General features: G+C 39.2%; 1 protein-coding gene across 6 annotated transcripts; it reads left to right on the top strand.

Moving 5' to 3' along the window:
* Nucleotides 1-519: 519 nt before the first annotated feature.
* LOC107850378 (chromodomain-helicase-DNA-binding protein 7) lies at nucleotides 520-13,040 on the top strand. 6 transcript variants are annotated; one of them, XR_007048426.1, is made up of 10 exons: nucleotides 550-705; nucleotides 3,567-3,859; nucleotides 3,954-4,169; nucleotides 4,245-6,543; nucleotides 6,637-7,023; nucleotides 7,090-7,409; nucleotides 7,567-7,751; nucleotides 7,829-7,981; nucleotides 8,054-8,103; nucleotides 12,783-13,040. XR_007048426.1 is itself a non-coding variant. In XM_016694862.2 (8 exons), the coding sequence occupies exons 2-8, from the start codon at nucleotides 3,653-3,655 to the stop codon at nucleotides 7,908-7,910; spliced, it is 3,696 nt and encodes a 1,231-aa protein (XP_016550348.1). In that variant the 5' UTR covers nucleotides 550-705; nucleotides 3,567-3,652; the 3' UTR covers nucleotides 7,911-8,209. The 6 variants fall into 6 exon arrangements, 1 of the variants encoding a protein (XP_016550348.1); XR_001668578.2 differs by having other exon boundaries at nucleotides 6,637-7,409; XR_007048425.1 differs by lacking the exon at nucleotides 12,783-13,040 and having other exon boundaries at nucleotides 8,054-8,209.
* Nucleotides 13,041-14,264: the final 1,224 nt, after the last annotated feature.

The raw sequence follows: 14,264 nt of genomic DNA, 5'->3' as shown, positions 1-14,264 counted from the left end.
ACTCAGATATGTTGCCTAAATGTTCTAACTCTCACTCCTAAGATATTTCAACTCAATAAACCTACACAAAAAGGGCAGCCTGTTGCATTAAAGCACCCGCTATGCGGAGAGTCGGGGAAGGGCCCCACCACAAGGGTGTAATGTACTCAGCCTTACCTTGCATTTTTTTCGGAGGCTGTTTTCAAGGCTTGAACTTTTTCAAGGCTGGTCACATGGCAGCAACAGTTTTGCCTTATGGACAAAAGTCAAAACTTAGATATGTTGCCCACAAGACACCCGTTCTAACTCTCGCTCCCTAAAACACAACTTAACGACATTCCAAGACACTAAACCTTCTCAATTAACTACAAATTTTGCTTTACGGACAAACATTAGAATTTATTTCCAGAGGAATCAAAAATCAAGATTAGATATTTAGGGTATAAAAATTCAAGACCGAACACTCTAAGGACGCTATACGTAATTTCCACGTCAGACTTCACTCATTTAAGCCCAACTACCCAAAAGCCCAAACATTTTCATATTTTCTTTTGTTTACATCAACAAAGCCCATATATAACAAACCTAGCTAAAGTTTATTCCAAAAACTCTTGCCAAGTAGTAGTTTTTTACAATTTGTCTGAAAAACGCAAAATCTCTCTCAGTGATTTTTCGAGTATTCTCAGGCCGCACCGATTCACCGATTCGGCCCTACTTCGATTTCAGGTAAAATCGCCTTTTTTTCACTTCTTTTGCTTTCATTGGTTTCTCCGTTTGCTTGGATTTTTTTTTTTGTACAAGTCGGAGTCTGGAGTAGCCGGTAAAGTTGTTTGCCGTGTGATTAGGAGGTCACGGGTTTAAGCCCCCTGCAGAAATGTAAGGTGAGGCTGTGTACAATAGACTCTTGTGGTCTGGCCCTTCCGTGTACCGGATGGTCACGGTATCCGACCATCCGGTACACGGGTTTATGCCCCTTGCAGAAATGTAGGGTGAGGTTGTGTACGATAGACACTTGTGGTCTGGACCTTCGTTAGAGCCGGATGGTCACGTGTTTATGCTCCTTGCAGAAATGTAAGGTGAAGTTGTGTCTGGACCATCCCTGGACCGTGTGCATAGCGGGAGGTTTAGTGAACCTGACTGGAAAGGACCAGGTAAAGTTGTTTGCCGTGTGATTAGGAGGTCACGGGTTTAAGCCCCTGCAGAAATGTAAGGTGAGGCTGTGTATGGACCGTGTGCATAGTGGGAGGTTTAGTATACTGAGTTGGGCTGCCCCTTCCCATCTGTTGTAGGTTTGGTGGACAGATGATGGACGGAGTTATCTGATATCTGTTGTTGCTGTTGTTGGGAGGTGGGTGGGAGGTATCATGTGGATTTTGTCGTGGTGCGTGAAAGCTGGCCCAGACATAACGGTTATAAAAAAATGATACCTGATGCTTGCGGTGGGAGTTGGCGGGTGTATCTGTGGATTTTGTCGGGGCGCGTGACAAAATCCTTTGAATGAAGGATTTTGTTTGGTTGAGTTGAATGAAGGAGAAAGGGTATGAAGGGTTTAGTTTTATAAACTAGACTTGTTGAATTATTATTCTTTTGAAATTTGAACTAATTATTATTGGTTTGAAAATATATTTCCCGGGTGAAATATAAATATCAGAAATTGTCCGTTAGTTTGAAGTTTAAGTGAACTGCTTGTGAATTAAAAAACATAAAATAATCTTTTTTTACTTTAAAAAATAGGCCATTAAGTAGGCCCATCACTGAAAAAAACAAACTTGATAAACCAAAAACCAAGCAGAATTTAAAAAAAAAACTTCCTTTCCATAACTGAAAACCAATATTTCAAAGAACCAAATGCCGCCGCTACTCAGAGTCGGAGTTTGAATATGAAATCAGCTTTCTTAAAATGTGCTTAAATTTGTATTTGCATCAAAAGACGATTAGAGCGGAGGGAAAACCAATCTCAGAAGGAAGATCCGGATGAAAGGAAAAATTCCTATGGTTCTTGGTTAGTGGTCTAAGAGCGGATGGGGTGGGCAATGAGAGTGGCATTGCTATCGGTTCGATTCATCAATGTCGGTATCTCATTACAAATTGATGTTGTCCTTAAAATATCCCTTAGTTTTTACTCAACTGTATCCCTAGTATCAGGATTTCAACCACCCAGTCGTTCTTATGGATCTCGATATGTTTGGTTACCTATGATGGAATAGAGGCATTCCAAGTAGAACCCATTTTTACGATAATAGCCCCTATCCCTTTCCTTACGATGACTCATGCCTTGCTCGTGCCGTAAGAATGTCGTATGCAAATGAATTCACTTTTGGTATAGAATAAATGGATGAAAGCCCGATGCAACAACTTGTGAGGAGTTGTGCTTTGCTACTTGATTAGGTTTCCATCTATTGTATTGATCTACATGGGAATGAATTCGTCCGTCAAACCCGCCTTTTGTATGCACCTGAAATGTTCAATTGGCCTTCAAAAAATTTAAAAGATTTCTTAAGAAAGATAATTCATATTCAGAGCTCGAATACAAGGTCTATCTTTCTTGACATCTCATTAAATTTGACTCGAATATGAGATCCTCTCTTGCTTTCTTTCTCTTATCATATGTTAGCATTAATACTCGAGCGTATTTCTCCTAATTTATAAACACTGCTTCGTTAGGTTCAGCTAGTTTGACATTCAGTATGCTGTTGCTCTCCTCACTAGCTACAGGACCATTGTCTCGCTAATTCAGTTGCTGCTCACTTGATTACCCAATTGACCTTTGATAAACCGTAGAATTTTCTGGCAAATGGTTGGACATTCATTTTGAATATTGGAATTGCACCAACACCAGGCATCCAATCTCCCGTTCCACCCTTTTTTTCCTCAAAAAATATATATTTATGTTACTTTATATGTAGCGGACTGATGTTTTTCAAATTTACATTTTCATATTTGGTGAATGTTCGGCTGGTGTATTGAATTTTTTTGGTGCAATGTTTAATGATTGTTGATCTGCTATGATTTGTTAGGATTGAAATCCTTACTTGTACTCTCTCTCCCAGCGAATGATTCAATGCTTATTTGTCATCTTTTGTGTTTTCAGCACTGTTTGCTATTTTCCCAATTCAAAACTGGCGTTGAGGATTGTAGTTTCTGTAGGTTAGGTTGAGTTTTAAAGAAAAAATTTCTAATAGGATGGATTGAGAATAAAGTTGGACGAAGTCATAAATTAGTCTGGTGTAGTTCAGCGAATTAACAAGCCCGGGGGTTCACTGAAAAGTTTGGAATTTCCTTCACGCGTGCTTCTTTTTGTATATGTACCCTTAACTTTTACTGTAAATGTTAACCAAAAACCTTCATTGTTTTAATGATCACATCCTTGCAAGACCTATGTCAGCTTCACTTTCTTTCTTGCTTTAAACATCATTCTGAACGAGTATTCAGCATATACAAGTGTCGGGGCATGTAGTTATGCACATAAAGGGGTAGATTTGTGGCTTTTTTATTTGACTTTTTCCTTATTTTTTGTCTTTGTTACCTGAACATGTTTTTCATTCATTGTCATGTTTCTAATAGTAGTTATTTGATGAGCTTTGCAGTTTGCACGTCAGGAGCAACTTTCATCTACCAGAAGCATAATTACATTGATGTCTTGTTGAAACTGACTTCTTGCTCCTGAGTTGATATGGGTTTTGATATCGAATGCATAATCGACATCCATACCTATCCTGGAGAGTATTTCTGTCCTGTTTGTCGAACACTCGTGTACCCTAACGAAGCCTTCCAATCACAGTGCACCCATCTCTACTGCAAACCTTGTCTGGCGCATGTTGCCAATGGGAGCCGGGCCTGTCCCTATGATGGGTACTTAGTTACTGAAGCAGACTCTAAAGTGAGCTCCCTGTAGTACAATGTCCTTGAGATTTTTGCTGATGCTTTTTCTACTCTTGGTATTTTGAACATGTTGCATTTACTTTTCCTGACAGCCCCTTATTGAGTCAGACAAGACACTTGCTGAAAGCATAGGCAGAGTTAAAGTGCGTTGTCTCTATCACAGAAGTGGATGCACATGGGAAGGTTCCTTGTCTGATTGCGCTTCCCATTGTTCTGGCTGCTCCTTTGGCAATTCCCCAGTTATATGCAATAGATGTGGAGTCCAGATTACGCATCAGCAAGTGCATGAGCATGCCCTGAGTTGTCCTGTGAGTACTTTTCATACTTAAGTAATACTCATCTTTTCTTTAAATGTATGGTTTCTTATTATGTTTTCTATCTAGGGTGTATATCCTGCACAACAGACTGCTAGTGGTGCCCAAGATAATCCCAGCTCTGTTGCAGCCACCACTGCTGTTGTTGCTGACTCAAATCAAACTACGGCTCATTCAGGAACTGCAGCATCACAGGCATCAAATGCTCAAACCACAACTGCTTCTCTGCTTCCTGGACAAGATCCCAAACAGCAAACAAATGCCAGCTCTCAGGCTCTTGCTCCAGCTCCAGCTGGTGTGCCTACTTCAGATCAATGGTATCAGCAGCAGTATCAACAGTATTATCAGCAATATGCTGGATATGATCCTTATCAACAATACTATCCTTATCAGCAACAACCAATCCAACAATATCAGCAACAACCTCAGATTTACATGCAGCCACCAGCACAATCCCAGGCTCCGGTCCCGGCACAACCTCAATCCCAGTCTCTGCCCCAGCCGCAACCACTTAATCCTCAAGCTCAACCTCAAATGCAAGCTCTACCTAAGGGGCAGACTCAACCACAGGTTCAAGCTGTGGGGCAACAGCATCAAAACCAGGTTCAAGTCAACCGACAGCAGCAGCTCCCACCTACTATGCAACCTCAAACCCAAATTCCGTCACAAATATATCCAACTTCTCGTGCTCATCCTCCTACTCAGCCTCCACCATATCCGCAGCCCTATCCAATGCAGCCTCATTCACAGCACCATGTGCAGGTGCCACAGTATCAGCAGCCTCCTGCCCAGGTTCATCCTGCCCTGTCTTCTCAAGCTCAGTTGCATCCTCCTGTGCAACCACAACCTCATGCACAACTTCAACCGCAAACAAATGTGCAACAGCCTCCACCATCTCATGGCCAATTGCCCCCTCCTCAGGCCGGCCAGCCTGCTCATGCACTGGGTCAGACCCTCCATTCAACAGCCAATGCAGTTTCAGGTTTCCATTCCTATCCACAACCCCAGCCCATGCAGCAAGCGCCTATGGGTATGACACAGCAACCTCCTATGCATCCGCATCCTACTACTGGGTCTATGCCTCCAGTTCAGACTCATGGTCAGGTTTCTCAACAACCTTCTTTAGTGCGCCCACCTCAAGGTATACCCAGCAATCAGCAACCGGTGTTGGTACCTTCTCAAGGTCAAGCTCCCGCACAATCTCAACTTTATCCTACTGCTCAACAATCAGGACATTCAATTCAGCAACATCCTGTTCAGCCTAACCAACAGCCGATGCCCCAACAATACAGTCAACAGCATACATTTCCTGGTCCATTTCCGAGCCAGTCACACCAACAAGGTCATTTTACTCACCAGCAGCCATTGCAGACTCAGTTTCGCCCTCAAGGTCTTCCTAATGTGGTGCCTCAAAGTTTACATGGATATATTCAGCCACAGCAAAATGTCGCCTTACCACCTCCCCCACAACCTCAACAATCTCAGACATATATAGGAAGGCCTGGGATGCAAAATCATGTGCAGTCGATTTCTCAGGCTCATGGTGGATATAATATTACAGCGCAGGTTAGACCTGTCCAGCCTGCTTTAGGCCAGTCACAAATGAATCCAAGTTATGGGAACCACATGAGCAACGAACATGAGTCTATGGATCAGAAGAAACGGTCTGCCCTTGAAAGTAAAGGTGATCTGTTACCTGACAAAACTGCAGGAAGGCCAGAAGGGGGAGTTCCTTCCCAGGATAATGCTCAAGAGGATCTAGGTTCCCTTGCAGCCAAATCAATTGATGCAGTGGCCCCAAGATTTGAAGCTGACCTAGATGATGAACAGCAGAAGCGTAGGAAAGCAATTGATGAGTATAGACAGAGGGTCAGCAGTGATATAGATGTTCATAAGGGTGATTCGGATGAGATTATAGACAAAAGAACTGTTAAGGAAGAGGGAAATGAGAATTTGTTGAAGCCTAAATCTGCTGCCAAATCAGCTGATGCAGCAGTTAAGCCAGACAAAGATGCCTATGATGGTGGTATCCCTGGTCCAGGGTCTACAACATCCTTTGCTAGGGGCCGTGGTCATTTTCCTCCACCAGGTGAATTCCGAGAAGGGATAAGGGGAATGGGAAGAGCACCATTAAGTGGTGCTGAAATTCCTAGTGGAACACAACACTCAGTGAATCCAGCAGAAGCTGAAATGTTTCATAACCAAAGGGTGAATCGGTTTGAAGGAAATCAAGGAAACCCATTTCCCCCAGGGTCTTTTGAGAAGGTTCCATTCGGCCAACCTAGAAGTATGGAATCAGCTAGGGATAAAAGGTTGAAGGCGCCTATGGGGGAGCATTTAAGTCCTTTACAAGTGCCTCACGATCAAGGTGAGTTGGAATTTGATTTTCCATTATTTCCTATATAATTTATCAAGAAGAATTAAAATCAATTTTCTAAATAATGAACTTTATTTGTTGCAGTATCTCGGCCACTTGACAGACCACCTCACGCATTTGGATATGATTCTGGATCAAAATTTGAGGCGAGTGCTGGGGTTCCACCTAACAGATTGTTGCCTCCATATAATCCTCCTGGTTCAATGCATTTCAAGGATAGTGGAGAAAGAGAAGCACCGCTTGGTCCTCATGACGACGACAGAAAAAGGGGAGGGTCTGGATTTGGTGTGCATCATATGGATTATTTGTCTGCCAGGAATCCTGACGGGGAGTTCTCTAACATTCCACCACGTGGATTTGCAAGTCGAGTAGGCTTTGAAGATTTTGGTGGCAGAGACCCCCATCAATTTATTGAAGGGCCTGGACCTTTCAATTTACCTTCCAATCTAGCTGGCAGCTTATACTCTGATGGTAGGTTCCAAACTTTGCCTGGCCATTCACATGGCGGTGAGATTGATAGTCGTGGGGATTTGACAGGTGGCGAGCATACTACCTTTGGTCGTCCTTACAAACATGTACGGAGTGGTGATCTTTTTGGGAAAGACGCTCCAAGTCATTTGCATCGTGGTGAGCCTCCAGATCCTCAGAAATTACCCCGTCATTTACGTTTTGGTGAACCTACAGGCTTTGGTCCCTTTGGTGGCCGTGCTTACATGGGAGAGTTGTCTGCGTTTGGAGATATTCCTGGTTTTGGCGAATCAATTGGACGCAACAAACCTGGTATGCCACGGTTTGGGGAGCCTGGCTTCAGGAGCAGGTATCCTCTCCCAGGATATCCGAATCATGGACCTTTTGCAGTAAGTCTTGCATTTGAACCTTGTAATTACCCTTATTCTTCATTAGTATGTTATTTATTGGAAGTTGAGCTTTATACCATTGTAATCATGTGATGGTCATTATGTGGATGAGATTAGAATATCCTCTTATTAATTTTTGATAACTCCATCTTCGTAGGGTGATGTGGACTCCTTTGACAGACCAAGAAAGAGGAAGCCCATGAGCATGGGATGGTGCCGCATTTGCAAGATTGATTGTGAAACTGTTGAGGGCCTAGATATGCACTCACAGACAAGACAGCACCAAGATATGGCTATTGATATGGTTAGGTCTATCAAGGAGCAAAACCGAAAGAAACATAAGTGAGTGTTTCGATAGATTTTGTAACACTAGCAAATTCAAAAGCATAGATTCTTATTCCTTTACTACCATTTTGTAGGACTTTTGGTGATCGAGCTTCAGTTGAAGAGAAAGGTCAAACTAGAAAGGCAGTGTTCGAGGGCCGTGGTAGAAAGGCTTGAGCCTGGAATGGTAAATAGGAAGTGAAAAGATGGTTGTAACTAAGCCTTCAGTCAAGCATTTGCATCGGAAAGTAGGTGATTAGCTTTACAGTCTTTCTTCTTTTTCTGGGGGGGTTGTTTTTATCCTAGCTTTGTTATTTCAGGTTGCTGCCCTGTTCTTCGAGATGGTTTTGGATTGGAAGTTTCTGTGGCAGTTAAGTTATTTTGCCCCATGGTTTTGAAAATTTATGTCAACTTGGTCCTTGTGGATCTGTAGCCATATTCTGCAGTTTCTTGCTTATGCAACTTTGTTTAGGGAAGGTTTCTGCTTATTAAATATTGCTATGCGCTATATGCTAGAGTTCCTATAAAATGTATGCTCTGGAATTTCCTCCATCTACTAGTGCTCGTTCATGCTTGGGTACCATAACCTCAAGGTAGAGAGGCTGTTTGCGACAGTCCCCCTGGCTCAAGAGGATTAGTCGTTATATAAGAGCAAGAAACAATAGGTAGTAACAAAACAACAGGTAGTAACGGAAGCAAGACAGACGTGCACACTCATCTAGGAAGGAAAGATCTGTAGCTATATTCTGTAGTTTCTTGCTTATGCAACCTTGTTTAGGGAACGTTTCTTGCTAATTAGATGTTGCTCTGTGTTAGTTTCTGTTATGTGAGAGTTCCTATATTATGCTCTGGAATCTCCTCCATCTTCTAGTGTTTGTTCATGCTTGGGTACCACAACCTCAGAGGTGCCTAGAGAGGCTGTTTCCGATAGACCCCTAGATCAAGACATAGTCGTTATAAAAGATCAAGAAACAATAGGTAGTAACAAAACAATAGGTAGTAACCGAAACAAGACAGACGCACACACTTATGTAGAAAGGGAAAAAAATGCAGAGTAGTCCTAGTGGATCTGTAGCTATATTCTGCACTTTCTTGCTTATGCAACCTTGTTTAGGGAACGTTGTTTCCTGCTAATTAAATGTTGCTATGCGGTAGTTTACCACAACCTCATAGGTGCGGTAGACTGGTTGTTCTCGATAGGCCCTTGGCTCAAGACAAAAGTAGTATAGGAAAAGACATGATATAAGAGCAAGAAATAGTAGGCGGTAACAGAACAACAGGTAGTAACATAAACAAGACAAGCGCAGACACTTATCCTGAAAGGGCAAAAATGCGTAGTAGTCCTAGTGGATCTGTAGCTATGTTCTGCCCTTTCCTGCTTATGCAAATTAGGCAACGTTTCTTGCTAATTAATTGTTGCTATGCGTTAGTTTCAGTTCTTATACGAGAGTTCCTATATGTATGCTCTGGAATTTCCTCCATTTTCTAGTGCTCGTTCATGCTTCGTACCACAACCTTAGAGGTGAAATAGAGGGGCTTTATCCGCCTCAAGATAAAAACAGCCTGGAAAAAGACGTAATATAAGAGCAAGAAATGGTAGGCAATAACAAAACAATAGATGGTGACAGAAACAAGACAAGCGCACACTTATCCAGGAAGGGAAAAAAGATGCAGAGTAGTCCTAGTGGATTTGTAGCTATATTCTGCACTTTCTTGCTTATGCAACTTTGTTTAGGAAAGATTTCTTGCTAATTTAATTATACTGGGAGTTCTTATATCATGCTCTGGAATTTCGTCCATCTTCTAGTGCTCGTTCATGTTTCGGTACCACAGCAAAAGAGATGAGATAGATCGGTTGTTTCCGATAGACCTCCGATTCATGGTAAAAAAAGGTCTAGGAAAAGACGTAATATAAGAGCAAGAAATAATAGGTAGGAACAAAACAACAGACAGTAATAGTCCTAGTGTCTATAGCTATATTCTGCGTTTTCTTGCTAATGAAACCTTGTTTAGGGACGTTTCTTGATAATAAATGTTGCTATGTGTTGGTTTCAATTCTGATTCGAGAGTTCCTATTTATGCTCTGGAAATTTGTCCGTCTTCTAGTGCTCGTTCATGCGTCGGTACCACAACCCTTTAGATGTGAGGTAGAGGCGCTCTTTTCCATGAAAAAGATGAAATAGGTAGTAACAAACAGCAAATAGTAGCAAAAACAAGACAGACGCACACTTATTTAGAAGGATAAAAAGTGTGAGGGATTCTTTTCATTGCACGGACTCGTGTGGTGGGGCCTTTTCCTGAATTCTGTGCATACCGGGGCTTTTAGTGTACCAGACTGTCCTTTTTTGTTTTCATTGCTTTGAGATGCTTTTCCGGTCTTAACATTGAAGTTCAGCTCTCCCCGTTTCCAAATAAGTGCTTTTTTTTTTTTTTTTTTTTGCCTTTTATTTGTTCATAAATAAGTGTTTGTTTAGGCCTTCAAGAAAATTAGTCATATTCTTCCAAGTTTACTCTTGTTTAGATAAAATGTAATTAAGGTCAACTTGAAAAGAAATAAAATTTAATTAGGGATAAGTTGGTAAAATTTTACTTTTTATTTTCTAGGAGTGCATAGTTGCTAAAGGGTGTGCCCGACCTTTAAGGAACACTTATTTAGGAATGAAGGATTATTAACAAACAACAACATATCTGGTATATTTGCATAAAGTGGGATCTGGGAAGGGTAGAATATATGCAGTACGTTCGTACTAGCTACCTCAAAAGTGAGGCAGAGAACGTTGTTTCCTATAGAGCCATGGTGCAAGATAAAAACAGTCTAGAAAAAGACATAACATAAAAACAAGAAACAATAGATAATGGATAATAGATAGCAAGAAAACAACACATTGTAATTGAACAAGACTATCATATAATAATACTATAATTGATCGGTGTAAAATAACAGTCATCACCGAGAACAAGACTATCATATAATAATACTATAATTGATCGGTGTAAAATAACAGTCATCACCGAAACTCCTAGACCAAGACACTACAATTATAGTACAGTGTAGATATTGGATTACTGTTCTTCTAAATTAATTTTTTTCCTAGAGTTTTTGTGTTTTTTTACTTTACCGATATTTAGATAAATACGAGAAAGAATACTAAGCTAAGTTGTATCAAGCAAGTCCATATGAGTCTTAATATAGTCAATAATAGAATTGATTTGTGCCAAGTTATAAGTTGACCCTTTTATTTTCTATTATTTTAGTCAATTTCTTTTAGGTGACACCCACTCCGACCTCGATATATGAAATTGTCTTGCGCTATATGTATCAAAATTGGTCGGAAGAAATGGTTCAAGTCCAGTGAAAAAATGAAATTAAAAAAAATTATGGTGTTAAAATCTTGTGTTCTTGTTTTTTCAATCTCCCGGCTACTGCATGCAGGGCGGATCTACGGTAGTCGGTGGGGGTTCCCGGGGACCCCCACCCACTACCTTAAGGCTTATAATTACATTAAAAAAATTCTCAATCGGCTTAAATATTAACAAGTAGGAACCCATAACAAAGTAATGGGATGGCTTAGTGATAGGAGTCTCAGACTTGAGATGCATGCCATGCTTCTCTTGGTCATGAGTTCGAACCTCTATGGATGTTTTTTTTTTGTTTAATTTTTTTCAGCTTTATTTATTTTATCGGGAACCCACAAGTATGAAATCCTGGATCTGCCTCTGACTGCATGTTTTTTCAATCTCCCGGCTACTGCATGTTGATTATACTTTGTTGATTATACGTACGACGTATTTGTGTATTTTTCATTTTCTCCATTTTTATCGCATCCGGGTTTTCAAGACCCGTCCAACAAAGTCGTAGAGCGGTGAAAAATACTTTTCAGTGCTAAAAGCCTAAAACTTAATTCTATAAATATATAAGTAATTATTTATATGTTTAAGTTAAATGTCAAAACTGATGACAAGAGATTAAAAAACTTTAAGATAAAAAAAGGGGAACTATTACCCTTCTAAATACAAAATACCTAATATATTGGGGGATTTGAACCTAAATCAAGTGATGTGAATCGTTACAATATAAGATTATTTACAGTTTAAATGACAAATTTTATTTTAATTTTGAGTTTCCTTCACACAATGTTTTGCAAGTATTTTTTTTAAAATTAATGACAAATAATTAAATCTAGATATTTTTTTTGGAACCCTTGGGAAACCCACAATCTCTGTACTTAGGATGGACACTTTGTGGTAATCGTCTCATCGTGTAATAGCTTGTAAACCAAGCAAAAGATGTAAATTGTACTAGCTTGTCTGATGCGACGAGCTTATGACTGAGCACAAACAAAAGCTGAATTTAATCTCTGCCCTCAGACATAGGAAACTCACCTCTCAAACACTCAAAATCAGATATTTCTAAATCAGATATTTCTAAGTGCAATTTTTAGGATATTTGGATGAATTTATATGTTGGTTGGCACTTTCTGACTTTTGTACGTATTTGATAAATATTGAAGTTGCTTGTAAGCGATGTTGTGGCCTATACATAACTAAATGGTTTGTTTTTCAAATGAGAGGATATTAATTTTTTCTTTTAACAATCGAACTTATTAAGTCCTTTTTAAGGCACGAGGCATAAATTAATGAGATATTATAATATAAAAATATAAAATTATGTCCAGCAAAAAGACACACACAAAAAAAAAGGCTGGTGGGGTGAGTGGGGGCACGGTCATGTTTTTATGAAATAGTTTACCACTAATTCGTGTACACGTTTATGAAATATATATATACTTTTTTCATGGCTTAAATCCTTAATTTCTTAATCACAAACAACTCTTATGTACTTTAAGATTCTCTTTTAGTATAGTGTCAAATGGTACCATACAAAGATGTTCATGGCCAAATTTTGTTTAATTTTAATGTCAAATAGTTTCATGATCAGTGCAGTCATGCATTTACATTATTATTTACCTCATGTTTTTTCTCTTTCTAATATCGTTTGGAATTTAAATGATGTGAATTATATTTATATTTTCTATTTTGTTTATGTAGGAATGTCTTGAGATATTTGAAGCTTAGATAAGAAGAAAATAGAAACAAGGAAGCAAGAAAGGATCGACATCACAAAGCGTCACAACAGGAGTAAAAAATGGCAAAGTAGACGCAGGGTTGACTCAAGGGCCGCTCAAGTTTGAAGTTATTAAAGCGTTTGTTTTAGGAGCCCAAAATTTTATTGCCCTAAAAATTTGGCAAAATGGTTTAGTGGACCTTTGTACTATGTTCATTTTGTAATGTGGATACTCTTACTTACATGTTTGTCGTATGGACCCTTGAACCCACTAAAAAGTAACATTTTAAATCCTTTGACCGTTGACGGAATCTATGTGGCATTAAAATGGCTGACTAGGACAAAGTGCGTACAAGCACCCGCCTAGGGTATGGGTTAATTTTTGGTCAATTTATATTAAAATAATTATAAAAAAATAAAAAATAATATTAAAATTAAAAAAAAATAAAAAGGATCTTTTTTCCTTCCATCTTTTTTTAATTCAAAAATATTTTTAAAAATTTAAAAATAATAAATTAAAAAAAATAATAAAAAAAAAAACTTCCCCAACCCTCTCCTCCCGTCCAGCCACCCCTTTAGCCCTCCTCCCCCGTCCAGCCACCCCCACCCCACCCTTTACCCCCGTCCAACACCCCTCCTCCAGCTCCCTCCCCCATCCAGCCACCCCCACCCCACCCTTCACCTCCGTCCCCCCGTCTAGTCATGGCTGCCATGCTCATCACTATTAACGCCCCCCACCCCACAGCCCCCAAGGATCACAATTAACGTCCCCCACCAGCACGCCCCTACCCCTACAACATGCATCTCTCTATGTAAATACATCTCTCTTCGTCTTCTTTTCTTCATCGTCACATATGGCCGATGTGGAAATCCCCGAAGAGGGCCTTTGCTGTGGTTGATATTTTTGTTGTTGTTCATTTAAAAAAAAAAAAATTGTTGTTCTTTTACTTTTTAAATTTTTTTTATTTACTTTCTCAATTTAAATTTTTCATTTCTTTAGGATTAATTTTGTAATTTTTACAAATTGCTAAAGATATTTAAATAAAAATTGAAAATTCATTATGTTTGTGTATGTGAATTTATATTTAAAATTTTAAAGTAATTAGGGAGAAATTTTAATTATTTGAAATAAATTTGATATTTAATTAAATTTATTGTGTTTGTGTATTATAATTTATAGTTGAAAATTTAAATTAAAAATTTATTGTGTTTGTGTATTAGAATTTCTACAATTTATAAAAAAAATTTATTTAATTAAATTTATTTTAATATTTATTTTTTTATGTAGCATTTTAAAAATAACATAAAATTTAATGTAATACTTAAAAATGATGTGGCGGCTGATGTGACAGCTGACGTGGGCATTATGTAATACTCAAAAGTGACGTGGAAGCTGATGTGGGGCAGTTGTGTTACACACACCGTTAGAGGAGTAAAAAAATTTTCTTTTTAATGGGTTCAAGGGT

Source organism: Capsicum annuum, chromosome 12 (assembly GCF_002878395.1).
Source record: "Capsicum annuum cultivar UCD-10X-F1 chromosome 12, UCD10Xv1.1, whole genome shotgun sequence".
NCBI classification, from domain to species: Eukaryota; Viridiplantae; Streptophyta; class Magnoliopsida; order Solanales; family Solanaceae; genus Capsicum; species Capsicum annuum.
Note: the sequence above shows the minus strand (reverse complement) of the source record. Positions and strands in the feature narration are given on the sequence as shown.

What these genes read in the sequence shown, in the direction of transcription:
- LOC107850378 (XM_016694862.2), top strand. Translation starts at nt 3,653, where the DNA reads ATGGGTTTTGATATCGAATGCATAATCGACATCCATACCTATCCTGGA. An exon ending in TGGCAGCTTATACTCTGATG is followed by an intron (nt 7,024 to 7,089) that starts GTAGGTTCCAAA and finishes GGGATTTGACAG; the next exon opens with GTGGCGAGCATACTACCTTT. An exon ending in CGAATCATGGACCTTTTGCA is followed by an intron (nt 7,410 to 7,566) that starts GTAAGTCTTGCA and finishes CCATCTTCGTAG; the next exon opens with GGTGATGTGGACTCCTTTGA.